This window comes from Eucyclogobius newberryi, unplaced genomic scaffold (assembly GCF_026437365.1).
Source record: "Eucyclogobius newberryi isolate DKJ021-1_F unplaced genomic scaffold, fEucNew1.0.hap1 SCAF_18, whole genome shotgun sequence".
NCBI classification, from domain to species: domain Eukaryota; kingdom Metazoa; phylum Chordata; class Actinopteri; order Gobiiformes; family Gobiidae; genus Eucyclogobius; species Eucyclogobius newberryi.
This window is the reverse complement of record NW_027315812.1, coordinates 25,762,868-25,780,828: the sequence shown is the minus strand read 5'-3', so window position 1 is coordinate 25,780,828 and position 17,961 is coordinate 25,762,868. Positions and strand designations below refer to the sequence as shown.

The 17,961-nt window shown below is 44.4% G+C and overlaps 1 protein-coding gene across 1 annotated transcript in view; it reads right to left on the bottom strand.

Moving 5' to 3' along the window:
• Positions 1-17,961, bottom strand: part of LOC140364346 (metabotropic glycine receptor-like) — a 50,572-nt gene that overhangs the window by 14,876 nt on the left and 17,735 nt on the right. Inside the window, exon 2 of the mRNA XM_072450441.1 lies at positions 9,976-10,081. Within this exon, the coding sequence (XP_072306542.1) occupies positions 9,976-10,081 (106 nt within the window). The remainder of the gene's footprint in view (positions 1-9,975; positions 10,082-17,961) is intronic.

Here is a 17,961-nt window from a genome sequence, read left to right as displayed (position 1 = left end):
TGCTCAGACTGCAGGCTCATGTGGAGGAAGTGTGTGTGGAAAAGGAAGTGTGGGTCTCCCTGCTCAGACTGCAGGCTCATGTGGAGGAAGTGTGTGTGGAAAAGGAAGTGTGGGTCTCCCTGCTCAGACTGCAGGCTCATGTGGAGGAAGTGTGTGTGGAAAAGGAAGTGTGGTTCTCCCTGCTCAGACTGCAGGCTCATGTGGAGGAAGTGTGTGTGGAAAAGGAAGTGTGGGTCTCCCTGCTCAGGCTGCAGGCTAATGTGGAGGAAGTGTGTGTGGAAAAGGAAGTGTGGGTCTCCCTGCTCAGGCTGCAGGCACATGTGGAGGAAGTGTGTGTGGAAAAGGAAGTGTGGGTCTCCCTGCTCAGACTGCAGGCACATGTGGAGGAAGTGTGTGTGGAAAAGGAAGTGTGGGTCTCCCTGCTCAGACTGCAGGCACATGTGGAGGAAGTCTGTGTGGAAAAGGAAGTGTGGGTCTCCCTGCTCAGACTACAGGCTCATGTGGAGGAAGTGTGTGTGGAAAAGGAAGTGTGGTTCTCCCTGCTCAGGCTGCAGGCTCATGTGGAGGAAGTGTGTGTGGAAAAGGAAGTGTGGGTCTCCCTGCTCTGACTGCAGGCACATGTGGAGGAAGTGTGTGTGGAAAAGGAAGTGTGGGTCTCCCTGCTCAGGCTGCAGGCTCATGTGGAGGAAGTGTGTGTGGAAAAGGAAGTGTGGGTCTCCCTGCTCAGACTACAGGCTCATGTGGAGGAAGTGTGTGTGGAAAAGGAAGTGTGGGTCTCCCTGCTCAGACTGCAGGCTCATGTGGAGGAAGTGTGTGTGGAAAAGGAAGTGTGGGTCTCCCTGCTCAGACTGCAGGCTCATGTGGAGGAAGTGTGTGTGGAAAAGGAAGTGTGGTTCTCCCTACTCAGACTGCAGGCACATGTGGAGGAAGTGTGTGTGGAAAAGGAAGTGTGGGTCTCCCTGCTCAGACTGCAGGCTCATGTGGAGGAAGTGTGTGTGGAAAAGGAAGTGTGGGTCTCCCTGCTCAGACTGCAGGCACATGTGGAGGAAGTGTGTGTGGAAAAGGAAGTGTGGGTCTCCCTGCTCAGACTGCAGGCACATGTGGAGGAAGTGTGTGTGGAAAAGGAAGTGTGGGTCTCCCTGCTCAGACTGCAGTCACATGTGGAGAAAGTGTGTGTGGAAAAGGAAGTGTGGGTCTCCCTGCTCAGACTGCAGGCTCATGTGGAGGAAGTGTGTGTGGAAAAGGAAGTGTGGGTCTCCCTGCTCAGACTGCAGGCTCATGTGGAGGAAGTGTGTGTGGAAAAGGAAGTGTGGTTCTCCCTGCTCAGACTGCAGGCTCATGTGGAGGAAGTGTGTGTGGAAAAGGAAGTGTGGGTCTCCCTGCTCAGGCTGCAGGCTAATGTGGAGGAAGTGTGTGTGGAAAAGGAAGTGTGGGTCTCCCTGCTCAGGCTGCAGGCACATGTGGAGGAAGTGTGTGTGGAAAAGGAAGTGTGGGTCTCCCTGCTCAGACTGCAGGCACATGTGGAGGAAGTGTGTGTGGAAAAGGAAGTGTGGGTCTCCCTGCTCAGACTGCAGGCACATGTGGAGGAAGTCTGTGTGGAAAAGGAAGTGTGGGTCTCCCTGCTCAGACTACAGGCTCATGTGGAGGAAGTGTGTGTGGAAAAGGAAGTGTGGTTCTCCCTGCTCAGGCTGCAGGCTCATGTGGAGGAAGTGTGTGTGGAAAAGGAAGTGTGGTTCTCCCTGCTCAGACTGCAGGCTCATGTGGAGGAAGTGTGTGTGGAAAAGGAAGTGTGGGTCTCCCTGCTCAGGCTGCAGGCTAATGTGGAGGAAGTGTGTGTGGAAAAGGAAGTGTGGGTCTCCCTGCTCAGGCTGCAGGCACATGTGGAGGAAGTGTGTGTGGAAAAGGAAGTGTGGGTCTCCCTGCTCAGACTGCAGGCACATGTGGAGGAAGTGTGTGTGGAAAAGGAAGTGTGGGTCTCCCTGCTCAGACTGCAGGCACATGTGGAGGAAGTCTGTGTGGAAAAGGAAGTGTGGGTCTCCCTGCTCAGACTACAGGCTCATGTGGAGGAAGTGTGTGTGGAAAAGGAAGTGTGGTTCTCCCTGCTCAGGCTGCAGGCTCATGTGGAGGAAGTGTGTGTGGAAAAGGAAGTGTGGGTCTCCCTGCTCAGGCTGCAGGCTCATGTGGAGGAAGTGTGTGTGGAAAAGGAAGTGTGGGTCTCCCTGCTCAGGCTGCAGGCTCATGTGGAGGAAGTGTGTGTGGAAAAGGAAGTGTGGGTCTCCCTGCTCAGACTACAGGCTCATGTGGAGGAAGTGTGTGTGGAAAAGGAAGTGTGGGTCTCCCTGCTCAGACTGCAGGCTCATGTGGAGGAAGTGTGTGTGGAAAAGGAAGTGTGGGTCTCCCTGCTCAGACTGCAGGCTCATGTGGAGGAAGTGTGTGTGGAAAAGGAAGTGTGGGTCTCCCTGCTCAGACTGCAGGCTCATGACCCAGTACCGGATAAAGTGGAAGTAAATTGATGGAACTAGTTCTGTTTTTCACATCTCAAAACAGTGAAAATCAGGTACAGCCCCTTTAATGCGGACACACGTGTGGCTTCTGAAAGGGCCATAATCACGTACCTCTGACAGGGAGAAATTCAAATCATTTTATTTATAGCTGCACTTACGCCCCCCTTCGGACCCCTGTACGGCTCACTGACGACAGTCCTGATCTAATCCAAAGTGAACCGGTTGAAACATGGCTTATTTGACCCCTGTCAAATTGCATTAATGGGCCCCTGACATTACAGTCTATAATAAATGTGCGAGTCATTGTTTGGCTGTGCCATGGGCTCGCCCGTCTCTCCCATAGTGGCCAACCTGTACATGGAGCACTTTGAGAAGAAGGCACTGTCCTCATTCTCAGGCATAGCCCCAAAACTGTGGCTTCGCTATGTCGATGATACTTTTGTAACAATCAAGAAACAAGAGCTGGAAACCTTCTCTGATCACATCAATGCTGTGGACCCACATATTAGGTTTACAAGAGAAGACGCTAAGGAGAACCGCTTGGCCTTTCTTGATTGTTCCACGATCAGAGGAGAGGACGGGAAACTCCAAATAGAAGTATATAGGAAACCTACACACACGGACCAGTATCTGCTCTTTGGTTCCAACCACCCACTACAGCACAAGCTGGGTGTGATCAGAACCTTACAACACAGAGCTCAAGGTGTGCCCACCAGCTCAGAGGGCAAGAAGAAAGAGGAAAAACATGTCCGTAATGCCCTCTCAGCCTGTGGTTACCCCGCTTGGGCTCTCAACAGAGTGAAGAGAACCAAGAAGCAGGACAAAAGGGAAACTGAACAGAGAAGGAAGGGTGTTTCTATCCCTTATGTGTCTGGCCTCTCGGAAAAACTGCAGAGAATTTTTAGACAACACGAAGTCCCTGTTTATTTTAAACCAGGAAACACTTTAAGACAAAAACTGGTTCATCCTAAGGACAAGTTGCCGACTCAAAAACAGAGCAATGTAGTTTATTCGATCCAATGCAGTGAAGAAAGCTGTAAAGAACGGTACATAGGTGAGACGAAACAGCCTCTACACAAGAGGCTTTATCAGCACAGAAGAAATACAAGTTCAGGACCACAGAGCGCCGTGCATCTCCATCTTGAAGCCTCTAATCACTCGTTTGAAGACGGTGAGGTGAAGGTTTTAAGCAGGGAGAAAAGATGGTTTGAAAGAGGAGTCAAGGAAGCTATTTTTGTTAAAAAAGAAAGACCTTCTTTAAACAGAAATGGAGGGCTAAGGTTTCATCTTCCTGTTATTTATAATGGGTTACTGAACCCCTGGAAAGGTAGAGGACATTCAGATGCTAATCAGGTACTCAGGGTGGTTGAGCCAGGGTCTCACAAAGACAAAGAGGATTCTAATAGCCCATTAAGATTCTGAATAGGCTAGCTCGGTAGATACAAGGGGGAAGTTTCTGTTGAAACAAACAACTCTTTCTACTTCAGGAAGGCTCCTCCCAATGGGCGGGTCTTACCACAGAACAGTATTAATATCGGAGTTCTCGACCTAAATTCTTTTATTGACAATGACTCTTGGATGAGAGTCGAAACGTCTATTTTTTCAAACTGAGTCCAGATGACTACAACTGAAGCTTTTTCTACTATGGAACACGCCTGGACGAATGAGGGATTACACCGACATTGTTTGTACCACTGTTTATGTGTCTGCTGGAAACCTATGATTCAAACCATATCTATAATAGTTCTTCTCATCGAGCTACGCGTGTATTTAGGATATGTATCCCAAAGATTTAGTTGTCATAAGCAAAAGCCATGCCAGTCAATTTTGGTCTCCAGCAGGTCAGGAGAATAACTGTCTTATTTTGTAAAAGTGGACACGCCTCTTTTGAAGGTTTAGACAATGGAAATGGCGTTGTGCATTGGAAAGACTCAAAGCCAAAGCTGAGGACTTTGAGGACATTTTGAGCCCTTTAGTCGAGTTTCTGAAAAAAGAGTGACTTTTATTGTGACTTGTACATAATTGAATGTTAGATATATATTTACATTTCTGTAGCTCATTGTTTCCATTGGCAATTGTCTGTTGTTATATATAATGTCTCTATGTTTATTTCTTGTAAATCCTTTAATATGAAATATCCTCACACATACATTGTTTAAAATAAAAAGTAACTTTTACTTAGAATGTTCCTCATTCCTATGGCACTAATTAAGTACCGAATTAGGAGCCGTAGTAGTAATAGTAGTATCAGCTCAAACTAAATAGGTGTGGTTTTGTTATATTTTGTCATAACTGGCCTTGCAACATATTTGTAATAAGAAAATGTTACTTCTTATTTCAAATGTACAACTTAAGAATGTAAATGTCCTGTTTTGCGACATTAGCGTAAAGAGTTTAGCGACAGCAGGTGAGGCCGCATGATCCGTACACCCAGGCCAACCCAACATCTGCTGGCTCATATTGATGATGTCATTAAGTGTGGCCTCCTGAGTAATGAGCGTGTGATGGAGATGCAAAGCTGCAGTTTGGACGTGTTTCGGGCCAAGGCCAAGAAGGAGCAGGACAAGACAACTGCCACTACGCACGAGGTGAGGGCTGAGCAGTGAAGAGCTGATTTTTTTTATTTTTATTGCTTTAAAATCATGACAAACATAATTACATTTTAAATAGTTTGCAGCGTGCCAAACCCAGTCCACACTTTTCCAACTCATTCCTAGCATTCTAATTATTCACAGCATTAAGCTTATATTTAAGTACATTTCGCAACTTTCAGAGGTCAGAGGTCACTGCTAACACGTAACAACAACTAGCATGCTAAAAGCGCACTTCCAGGTTCTCGGATGACAATGTTTGTATTTATTCTTCATGCAGGAAGCACACAGCGGTCTCATCTTAACCCTAACGCTGAGCACTGCTGTGTCAGTGGAAGCTGCTGCACTCTGGATTCTTTCCGTTGGAGTGGATGTATGTCGCGGCCCTCAGCAGCCGTTTGTTAGAATGAAAGCAGGTGGTTTTGTGAGTCTAACAAGAGAACAGCAAGGATCCAGGCCCATAGCAAGAATGCATTTTGTATTATTTAGACATTTTTTTATTTCTTACCATTTATAATTTGGATATTATAATGTTCTTTCTTTTTTATTTATTTATTTATTTATTTTCACTTTGCAACAACACACATTAAACTGTGACTTCTTTGGTGGGATGTTGGTCGTTTGTCTGTTTAAAGATCCCCTTGAAAAAAAGATGATGCAATTTAAAAACAAATAAATGCATTTGCTTGTTTCCATAGAGATGTTATTGCTTTACCTGGAATATTCTACAGTTTGTCATTCAATAATCTGCACGTCTCCAGGATAAATTGTGTGTCACACTATGGAGGAACATATTGTAATTGTTTAATTGTTTTAGTTTAGTTTATGTCGAGCACATAGTAAAAAGGATGTACATTTACAATACTCAACATGATCAAGCATTTATCAACAGTAACGAATCATTACAGCTTGAAAAGGGGCAGGATGAAGTATAACTTACTATTGTTTTTGTAGTTACAAGCCAGACAAAAGAAAATAACAAAAACTACATTTACATCTGATAAAAATCATAGATATTTGTATTCTAAGCACCAATGAAGTTAACTCTTTGTTACTTGTGTGTAGATTGCTGTAGTTTGACTTTGAGCCTTGTCTTGTTGGCCTCTGCAGTATTTGTGGTCAGGAGTGATCCGTCAGTCCATGTCTCGGCCCTGTGGCCCCCGGGGGCCCGCACTTGTTCTCCTCAATAAGCTAATTGATTGGAATATTCATCATCATCTCCATATGCTCCTTTTCCCCCTTTTGTATGGCAATGGATTCAAAGTCTGTTGTTTATGTCCAGGAAATTAGACCAGACACACAGTAAAACATTAAATCATTTCTACAAGTGTTTTTCCCCCAATCCATTCAATGGCCAAAACATTTGGTCTTGAATATTTTGTATCATTCAGAAAATGTATCATTTATTTTACTTCAATGTATCAGTTTCCATCGCATATTGATTCAACAGCTGAGATTTTTATTTTCATGATGATTTCCCATGTACTGCAAAGACAAAAGTAATAGGTCTTTAACCCTGTGAAATCTCTTTAAATGTCTTTAACACGACCTGCATGTGCCCCAGATATGAAGTAAACTTGTTCAAACCAAATATCGCTTTTGCAGATAACAATTATGATTATTTATTCTTAATTACAAAAACACTGGACGTGATAGACAAGTTCTAAGTTGTCTATCACGTCTGGTCTGGTCTGGTTCTCAAGACTGTTCTCCAAAAGCAAAATGAGCCAGTCTCTCATTTGTGTTGTGTTGTGAACCACCATGTTTCCAATCACAAGATCTTTCTCTCATTCCATCCAACATAAGCATAACTGTAATCCAGACACGATAACTGTGAATCGATAACACCTGAAACAATATATTTTGGGGCTCATTATGTATCGTGGGTACATTTTCTTTGCAGATTTGAGTGATTTTATGAGTAATACGATACGATTTGCGCAGTAGAGTGTTGAATAAGTAACTACTATCGCTACTTATTGGTTAATTCTGCTATCTATTTGTCTCTGTACATTTAAAAGACGAGTTTACTTTACTGTCCTGCTTCAGAGTTATTGTGTCAGAGTCAAAAAGCTGTTTCAATATGACTTTTCTACAGCAATACACACCGTACATCAAAGTGTGTTCTAGTGGCTGACCCAAAGCGTTTGAAAGCTCTGCCCCGCGCGCTGTCTCCATGTCAGCGGCCTGCGCGTCCAGTGTCCAGCGCCGTGGACGTTTTCAGACAAAGAGAAACATGCATTATTAAGTACAGCTCACTGCCATCCATTACAGCACATGCATTATACAGCAGGCTGATGGTGCACGGGCCGCACGCCGGACACTGCACCAATCACAGCCGCCGCATTAGAAGAGGCCAGGTTTAGGGCAGAACTGTGGGCCTTTTGAAATGCTGTGAGTTACACGTCAAACAAGTCATGTCTAGCATCAGTTAAAATGACTGGAATTTGGAATTTTAGTCTGGATTTGAGTCGTTTTGCCTTGAAAAGATTGAACTGCTTATGTGAGTATTTGACTGGTTTCAAGGTATTTCTGACTGGCTGTAAGTAAAAAATTAAAAAACAATAAATATAATAATAATACATTTGACACTGCTGTAAAGGTCAATAGTAAAACTCTTTAAAAGTATATTTGAAATTAAATGAGTGACTTTTTAATTCTTTTACTTGTGTACGTGTTTTGTTTTGTTTTTTCCTACTGCATTTGTACTTTTAGTTAAGTAACAAATTGGAGTACTTTTTCCGCCACTGAATTTGGATTTACTTTTTTAAGTTGTTTCATATCTCAGCATTCACACAAAAAAATCATGACCCCTCCCCCTACTTTTATTGATCTTGATTCACTGATATCTTATTTTTTATAAAACAAAATAAATGGCCTCTAAGATTGATTGATTGATTGATTGATTAATTGATTGAATGAATGAACAAAAAACAAACAGACTTTTAAATAATGTCATTCAACCCAAAATATGGCTCAATTCGATCCTCCAAAGTCTAAACTCTGCTTCAAACCGCATGCATTTACCGACTAATTGTAATTAAATAAGCATATTAATAACGATTAGACATAACTTCAGCTTGATCTCCATTAAAACTTGATGAATTCCTCTGCCCTAATCACAAACCAGTGACTTATGTCCGCACTATGAGAGCGAACCTGAAGAACATTTAAACTCCACTCAGAAAAACTCCATCCAGTCCAGAAATCAAACCCGAGGCTGAAGCACTCTGTCCTAAAAGAGTGAAACGCGTGGTCTCTGTGGAAGCGATCATTGCCTCTCGTTTCACACAAGAAGACTTTGGACAAACAAACTGTCAGAGATGATAAAAGATAACCTTCAGACAGGTGAATTTAACTCAGACAAATATTCCCTCACGGAGCTGATCGCAGAAGGGCAGCGCTGTAAGAAGAATGTATGGACCAGGCTTTAACGCAACAAATTTCATACAGACAACAAACAATCGCGAAAGAATTAATCAAGGCTTGTCATATCGAAAGTTTTGGAACAATAAAAACGAGTAGTGCTGTTGGCCTTTAGCTGTTTCGTTGGTAGTGTTTAAAGTGCCGAATGACAGGTTTTCACGATTTGTACATATACATTATAGTTTTACACCAATCGAGTAGGCATTTGTGGAGAAAAGTTAAAAATAGATCTGTACAAAATGACAGGAAGTGACATCACACTAGGGACACTCATTTCAGACAGTTTACGCATAATTTACAGAAAATAAACTACTTTTTTGACACCCTAAACATAAATTCAACAAAATAAACTCACTCTCATATATTTTCATTTGTCAAATAAAAAAAAAAAATGATATTAGAAGAGTTTTTGCCCAGTGTTTGCTGGGTAATTTCCTAGTGTGATGTAATCAAATACAAACAGGAAGTGAAATTATAAACCGAAAAAGTGAGCTATTCTGGGATAACATTTTTATAATTTTTAGCAACATAACTGCCTTTTAGTTCAATGAAGTGTCCAACCTGACATAGGCACGTCGACCAAAAAGTGACATATTTTTAATATTCCTAATACTTTTATGTATAAATAGTGCAGTTTGGGTCAGTACATGGTCAGATCATTGAGATTTGGAACTTTTATTGAAAGCTTCCACACCACAGTTAGTATGAAAAGTGGTGAGTGCATGAATTATTGCTGGTGGCTACGTCTTACCCCACCGAGTGTAGAGTAAGGATGTCAATATAATCGCATTTTAGAAGCAATACAAAGTCCAACAAATAGACCTAAATGTAGAAAACTTTTTTATCTGGCCATCGTTTTTGTCACATTTATCTGTATTTTGTCTTTATTTTGAAAGATACATTTTGCAAACTTGAGGAACAGTAACATGTTATACCATGGGAATGAAAGAAATTCACTTTTGTTTGGTCAAAGCCTCAATAATCATGAATATTAATATGAATAAAAAATCGTGATGTTTATTCTCACTATAATTGTAACGCTAAAATGTGACATCCCTAGTGTAAAGTGAGTGAATAGAGCCTTGTAAAGGGCCCTTAATCCAACACTAATCCAATGACTGATTAAATAAATTAATTTGTTGACTCATGTTGGATTTATAGCAACTTCTAGACTTACAAAGTGACTAAATAGAATTGACCTCAGAGCACCGCGGGGGAAGGTGCAGATCTGCAGAAAGGCTCAGTTTTCCGGCGTTCTTCCTCCAACATCCGACCTCTGCTCCAAACTACATGCTTTGACTGACCATGACTTGAAACTAAGTCACATTGAGGCATTTTGTAGTTTTGTCGTTGTTGGATTTATCTCGAGAGGTGAAATCCGGTTCTTATACGAGTCGTTTTTGCAGTTCCAGCCCCCCGCCCTCTCCTCTCCGCCCCAACCCCAGCGCACTCACCTCCATCGTGGTCAGGTTGCATCGATGAGTCCCTGCGAACCATCCGTCGGAGGAGCACTGGTCAATATCCACATCCTGGAGGTTAATGTCCACTCGCACCACGCCTCTGCAACACACAAGCACTGGAGTCAGAGCGGGTCAGGTTTCACTGCTGGGACACGAATGGCACCGTTTAAAGGACTAGAGCTGGGCCTTATTATTGCAGACGAGATAATGCAGAAGGTATGCGCAATGAGAATATCAAGTGTGCTGTTTATAATGAGAAAACAGTTAAGCGAGTGTAATAAGAAGTTAAAAATACAATATAAACAGTGCTGATTGTTTTATCTCAGTTTTGTTTCTTAACACTGAAGTTTCCCCACTGTTACAAGAATAGTGATATATAAGATTTTACTGATACGATTATTGTGAGAAGAAACATCACAATTTAACGATTATTCACAATTATTGGAATATGACAAAAAAAAGCAAAATCCTTCATTTTCTTTCAATCTATTACATCACTGTTCCATTAGTACTCGACTAGCTTTATGAAATCAAGCTTTCTGAATGCAAAAGTAAAGTTATTGTGATGTAAAACTGCCACATAAACTCACTATACATTAGGGTGTACTTTTTGGAGTTCAGATTGAATAGAAATGACATAATTATGCTTCTAAAATAGTCACAATTATTACATTTTAAGAATTATTCAAGCACAAGTGACTAATCCAGTACAGTCATTAGGAAGACTTGTCCCTTGTTCCCCGGTAAACACAACCAGGATGACTTCAGCAGGTCACATGGTAACCAGCCCTGCATAAACATCCCTCCAAATCGAACAGACCAAAGGACAGTCCCATAAAGCATTTATCAGAGAAGCTGCAGAGGCATTTTGACATGCATGGATCATCTCGTTCTGGTATACACATTTTACCAGTACTTATAAGGACTATACGTGCAGATGTAGAGTCTCAATGGAGTTCATGCCATATCTGCATAATAGTGATATGACGATATTTGAATATTATCTGCATCATTAGTCTAAGAGAAAAACGGCATGAGTGACAAACTGCATTTGTGAAGGTATCGTAAAGATGGAGCAAAAGGAATGTTTACCCTAGGGAGGGGGTGTAACAGCCCAGGGGAGTTAGGTAAACACACATGCTTTATCTCTAAGGAAAATACCAACTGTTCTAAAAGACAAGTGCCTTGATATGAAGCTGACCAATGAGAATGTGACCCGCCAATTTCATAATTTGTAATAAAACCAACCTGCATGAGAAAAAACGTCGTGAGACTAAGGAGGGTCGCCAGGCTGCTTACAACAGCCTTTGGCCGACCCAGCCCGACGGTTTCTCCCATGCATGCTACACAAAAGTCTGTCGTTTCTGTGTCGTTTCATATTCTAAGTTGAATTGTGTTCTCTGTGTGTTAAGGAATAGCATTGGTGTATGTCTAATTTCTTATAACAGAAAGTTATAGTATTTTGACACAGTTCAATCAAACCAACAAAAAAAAAATAATTAACTCTTGAGCATCTAGCTGGAGGATTAATTTACTCGGGCACAGGGAGAACATGCAAACTCCTCCAAGAAACCACATTCTTACTGAGAGTATTGATGCTCTTTTGTTGTTGTTTTCTTATTTATTTGTTTATTTTCTTATTTATTCTGTGAAATTGTGTTGACACTGTTATTTGAAAAGTGCAATACTTATTATCAAAGTTATTAATCTGCTTCTCTGACCTTTGTATAATTGGCTCATATTAGAAATGATTTTGAGGCTAATCCTTCCTTTTCTGGCTCTAGCTCTAGTGTTGGGTCACGGATCGCCCACTCTCCTGACACCGGTTGAGACATGGGTCAAATGCAGAGGACAAATTTCCCATCAGGGACAATAAATGTTATAAATAAATAAAATAATGCTGTAGCACCAGTGAGGCCCCGCGGTCTGAGGCCCCGCGGTCTGACCTCAGCCCACAAAACAGCCCATATCAAACTCTAACTGCCTCAGGACAAAGCATTCAGAAAATCTATACTTAAGTCTACTGCACAACTTTATGATTCGGGTCATCACTCCCACATCATCACAATATTCATAACTATAAACCAATGTTATATGAACAAGCCCTCGAAGGAAAAGAATTATGAAACTTTTCTAAAACTTTGTGGAAAATAACAGATTTGATAGCTTATAAATGTATGGAGAATGTGCTCTTTTTCGGCATCACAAAGAATGCTTGGATTGTCTGGCGCCCTCTGCTGGCAATAGTTAGGAGTAAAGCGTTTTGAAATGAAAGATTAGCGGCATGGTTATGATAATGAACAGAAGTTTGAATGAAGTGGTGAATGTACTTTTAAAAACATGCAAGAGCACTTCCTGGTTTTCATTCTTGCTGTTAACAAATGTATAAACATGAACAAAGTCATTAAACAAAGTCATTTATCTAGGTCTATATCCTCAGACTTTAAAGGTGCCATAACATGCTTTTTTTCACGTTTCGTAGTCTATCCTAAGTGTATAATTGATAATAATAAGGGTTGTGCAACACCCTTAACATAATAGTTAAGAAATATCACGCAGACCTTGGACTCCCTCACCAACCCGGAAATGCAGACGGCTTGGTTTGATATTCGCCCCCACCCTTGTGAAGAGCGATCTGGCTCCCCCGCCCAACCTGTGACGTAGTCTCAGAGCGCGTGTGTGCCCCGCCCAACCCGTGACGTAGTCTCAGAGCGCGTGTGTGCCCCGCCCACCCGTGACGTAGTCTCAGAGCGCGTGTGTGCCCCGCCCACCCGTGACGTAGCCCCACAGCTGTCTGCTCCGCGCTGTGCCGCTCCTGCCGCGCGACTGAGTGAGAAACGATAGAACTTCAGATCAGGAGATGGTCGGTAATATAGCTAAACACTGCGGGAATCAATCAAAAAAACACTCTGGGTACATATATGAAGCACAAATAGCAAAGAAGGTTAAAAGCTCTGAAAAGTCGATTTTGCATGTTATGGGACCTTTAAAGCAGCTCTGCTTGTGTACAAGTCTCTCCATGGCCTAGCACCAAAGTACATCTAGGACATGTTAGTGCCATATGAACCATCTCGGACTCTGAGGACCTCAGGGACCGGCCTCCTGCAGGTGCCCAGAGTCAGGACTAAACATGGACCGGCCTCCTGCTGGTGCCAGAGTCAAGATTAAACATGGACCGGCCTCCTGCAGGTGCCCAGAGTCAGGACTAAACATGGTCCGGCCTCCTGCAGGTGCCCAGAGTCAGGACTAAACATGGTCCAGCCTCCTGCTGGTGCCAGAGTCAGGACTAAACATGGACCGGCCTCCTGCTGGTGCCAGAGTCAGGACTAAACATGGAGCGGCCTCCTGCTGGTGCCAGAGTCAGGACTAAACATGGACCGGCCTCGTGCTGGTGCCAGAGTCAGGACTAAACATGGACCGGCCTCCTGCTGGTGCCAGAGTCAGGACTAAACATGGACCGACCTCCTGCTGGTGCCAGAGTCAGGACTAAACATGGACCGGCCTCCTGCTGGTGCCAGAGTCAGGACTAAACATGGACCGGCCTCCTGCTGGTGCCAGAGTCAGGACTAAACATGGACCGGTCTCCTGCTGGTGCCAGAGTCAGGACTAAACTTGGACCGGCCTCCTGCTGGCACCAGAGTCAGGACTAAACATGGTCCGGCCTCCTGCTGGTGCCAGAGTCAGGACTAAACATCGTCCAGCCTCCTGCTGGTGCCAGAGTCAGGACTAAACATGGACCGGCCTTCTGCTGGTGCCAGAGTCAGGACTAAACATGGTCCGGCCTCCTGCTGGCGCCCAGAGTCAGGACTAAACATGGACCGGCCTCCTGCTGGTGCCAGAGTCAGGACTAAACATGGACCGGCCTCCTGCTGGTGCCAGAGTCAGGACTAAACATGGACCGACCTCCTGCTGGTGCCCAGAGTCAGGACTAAACATCGTCCAGCCTCCTGCTGGTGCCAGAGTCAGGACTAAACTTGGACCAGCCTCCTGCTGGTGCCAGAGTCAGGACTAAACATGGACCGGCCTCCTGCAGGTGCCCAGAGTCAGGACTAAACATGGTCCGGCCTCCTGCAGGTGGCAGAGTCAGGACTAAACATGGTCCAGCCTCCTGCTGGTGCCAGAGTCAAGATTAAACATGGACCGGTCTCCTGCTGGTGCCAGAGTCAGGACTAAACATGGACCGGCCTCGTGCTGGTGCCAGAGTCAGGACTAAACATGGACCGACCTCCTGCTGGTGTCCAGAGTCAGGAATAAACATGGACCGGCCTCCTGCTGGTGCCAGAGTCAGGACTAAACATGGACCGGCCTCCTGCTGGTGCCAGAGTCAGGACTAAACATCGTCCAGCCTCCTGCTGGTGCCAGAGTCAGGACTAAACATGGACCGGCCTCCTGCTGGTGCCAGAGTCAGGACTAAACATCGTCCAGCCTCCTGCTGGTGCCAGAGTCAGGACTAAACATGGACCGGCCTCCTGCTGGTGCCAGAGTCAGGACTAAACATGATCCGGCCTCCTGCTGGTGCCCAGAGTCAGGACTAAACATGGACCGGCCTCCTGCTGGTGCCAGAGTCAGGACTAAACATGGACCGGCCTCCTGCTGGTGCCAGAGTCAGGACTAAACATGGTCCGGCCTCCTGCTGGTGCCAGAGTCAGGACTAAACATTGACCGGCCTCCTGCTGGTGCCCAGAGTCAGGACTAAACATGGACCGGCCTCCTGCTGGTGCCAGAGTCAGGACTAAACATGGACCGGCCTCCTGCTGGTGCCAGAGTCAGGACTAAACATGGACCGGCCTCCTGCTGGTGCCAGAGTCAGGACTAAACATCGTCCAGCCTCCTGCTGGTGCCAGAGTCAGGACTAAACTTGGACCAGCCTCCTGCTGGTGCCAGAGTCAGGACTAAACATGGTCCAGCCTCCTGCTGGTGCCAGAGTCAGGACTAAACATGGACCGGCCTCCTGCTGGTGCCAGAGTCAGGACTAAACATCGTCCAGCCTCCTGCTGGTGCCAGAGTCAGGACTAAACTTGGACCAGCCTCCTGCTGGTGCCAGAGTCAGGACTAAACATGGTCCAGCCTCCTGCTGGTGCCAACAGTACACAGTGGGTTTCCAGTACAAAAGGGCCCGGCATCTGTGCTGTTATTAACCCCAGGATCAGGTGCAGCCCTGGGCCACGCTGGCCTGCCACGTCTCGCCTCACTAATTATATCCATTCTCACCACGCTTATGCAACACTAACTCATTTTACATTTTAGTAGATAATGGACCCACACAATGATATACAGAGAACCCAAGCTCATGACAGAAGCAGGACCTAAAATCAGCTTCAGTGAAATGCTTCTAAAGCGATCTGACTGAGAAACGTGACTTCATCAGGCAAACTATTGTTTTAGCTTAGCCTTGTTTCAGCTGCTTCACTCCTCAGAGGGACAGAAACTTTCAAATCTTTGGACTCTGGTGAAATATCAGTGCGTTATGTAGAGCTGCAAGATTATCAAAGTCAACTTAATATCAAACAACAAAAACATTCCTTCACACTCTGTTTAAAACCTTTGGACTTCTACAAACATGTTCTGAAATACATGCTGTTCAAATGTTAATGTTTATAATGTACTCTCTGAACAAATACACATATTAAACCTATCGTAACCATGATGTTGGCCAGAAGAAAATACTAATAGAATATTTTTCCAGAATTGTTTAACTCCAAAGCTTAATAATGCAGTATTAAGTAGAGGCTGTACAGATACTAGTAGAAGTAGTATTTTAGAGTTGTAATTCCTATCCATTAACTGCAGTAGTGACTGTGATTAGTGCAGACTGTGCTAGCAGTAATAGTAGTAATACATAAATAATAAAAATAAATGTGGAGAGTTTAATACATGTGATTGCATGTATTTTACTTCCTGTTGTAATACTTTATAATAACTACAATTCGAAAAGCCTTAATAAAGCATGAACAACCACTTAATTTATAATGATTTTTTTTTTATTAAGCTTAGTAACTCCTGATCCATTAATTAAGTAGTTACTAAGCTATCTGTACTATAACTGTCTGTTCATTGTGAATTAAGTCTTTGATCATGTTTTCTGAACGATAATTAAGGTGTAGTTATCATAAAGAAGTGGTTAATTAAATCCACACCATTAATGTGATCCAGTTACAGCAGAATAAGGACATTGGCGGCCTGATTGCAGTTCTGCAAGTTTTAGCTTTCACACCAGGCGCACATATGGTGACAGGGACACTACAAGCGCTGAAGTACAAGCGGACTGAACATGGTACAAGCGGACTGAACATGGTACAAGCGGACTGAACATGGTACAAGCGGACTGAACATGGTACACAGCAGACTGAACATGGTACAAGCGGACTGAACATGGTACAAGCGGACTGAACATGGTACAAGCGGACTGAACATGGTACACAGCAGACTGAACATGGTACAAGCGGACTGAAAATGGTACAAGCGGACTGAACATGGTACCAGCGGACTGAACATGGTACAAGCGGACTGAACATGGTACAAGCGGACTGAACATAGTACAAGCGGACTGAACATGGTACAAGCGGACTGAACATGGTACAAGCGGACTGAACATGGTACACAGCAGACTGAACATGGTACAAGCGGACTGAACATGGTACACAGCAGACTGAACATGGTACAAGCGGACTGAACATGGTACAAACGGACTGAACATGGTACACAGCAGACTGAACATGGTACAAGCGGACTAAAAATGGTACAAGCGGACTGAACATGGTACCAGCGGACTGAACATGGTACAAGCGGACTAAAAATGGTACAAGCGGACTGAACATGGTACCAGCGGACTGAACATGGTACAAGCGGACTGAACATGGTACACAGCAGACTGAACATGGTACAAGCGGACTAAAAATGGTACAAGCGGACTGAACATGGTACCAGCGGACTGAACATGGTACAAGCGGACTAAAAATGGTACAAGCGGACTGAACATGGTACCAGCGGACTGAACATGGTACAAGCGGACTGAACATGGTACACAGCAGACTGAACATGGTACAAGCGGACTGAACATGGTACAAGCGGACTGAACATGGTACCAGCGGACTGAACGTGGTACAAGCGGACTGAACATGGTACAAGCGGACTGAACATGGTACAAGCGGACTGAACATGGTACAAGCAGACTGAACATGGTACCAGTTTACTGAACATGGTACAAGCGGACTGAACATGGTACAAGCGGACTGAACATGGTACAAACGGACTGAAAATGGTACAAGCGGACTGAACATTGTACCAGCGGACTGAACATGGTACAAGCGGACTGAACATGGTACCAGCGGACTGAACATGGTACAAGCGGACTGAACATGGTACAAGCGGACTGAACATGGTACAAGCGGACTGAACATGGTACACAGCAGACTGAACATGGTACAAGCGGACTGAACATGGTACAAGCGGACTGAACATGGTACAAGCGGACTGAACATGGTACACAGCAGACTGAACATGGTACAAGCGGACTGAAAATGGTACAAGCGGACTGAACATGGTACCAGCGGACTGAACATGGTACAAGCGGACTGAACATGGTACAAGCGGACTGAACATAGTACAAGCGGACTGAACATGGTACAAGCGGACTGAACATGGTACAAGCGGACTGAACATGGTACACAGCAGACTGAACATGGTACAAGCGGACTGAACATGGTACACAGCAGACTGAACATGGTACAAGCGGACTGAACATGGTACAAACGGACTGAACATGGTACACAGCAGACTGAACATGGTACAAGCGGACTAAAAATGGTACAAGCGGACTGAACATGGTACCAGCGGACTGAACATGGTACAAGCGGACTAAAAATGGTACAAGCGGACTGAACATGGTACCAGCGGACTGAACATGGTACAAGCGGACTGAACATGGTACACAGCAGACTGAACATGGTACAAGCGGACTAAAAATGGTACAAGCGGACT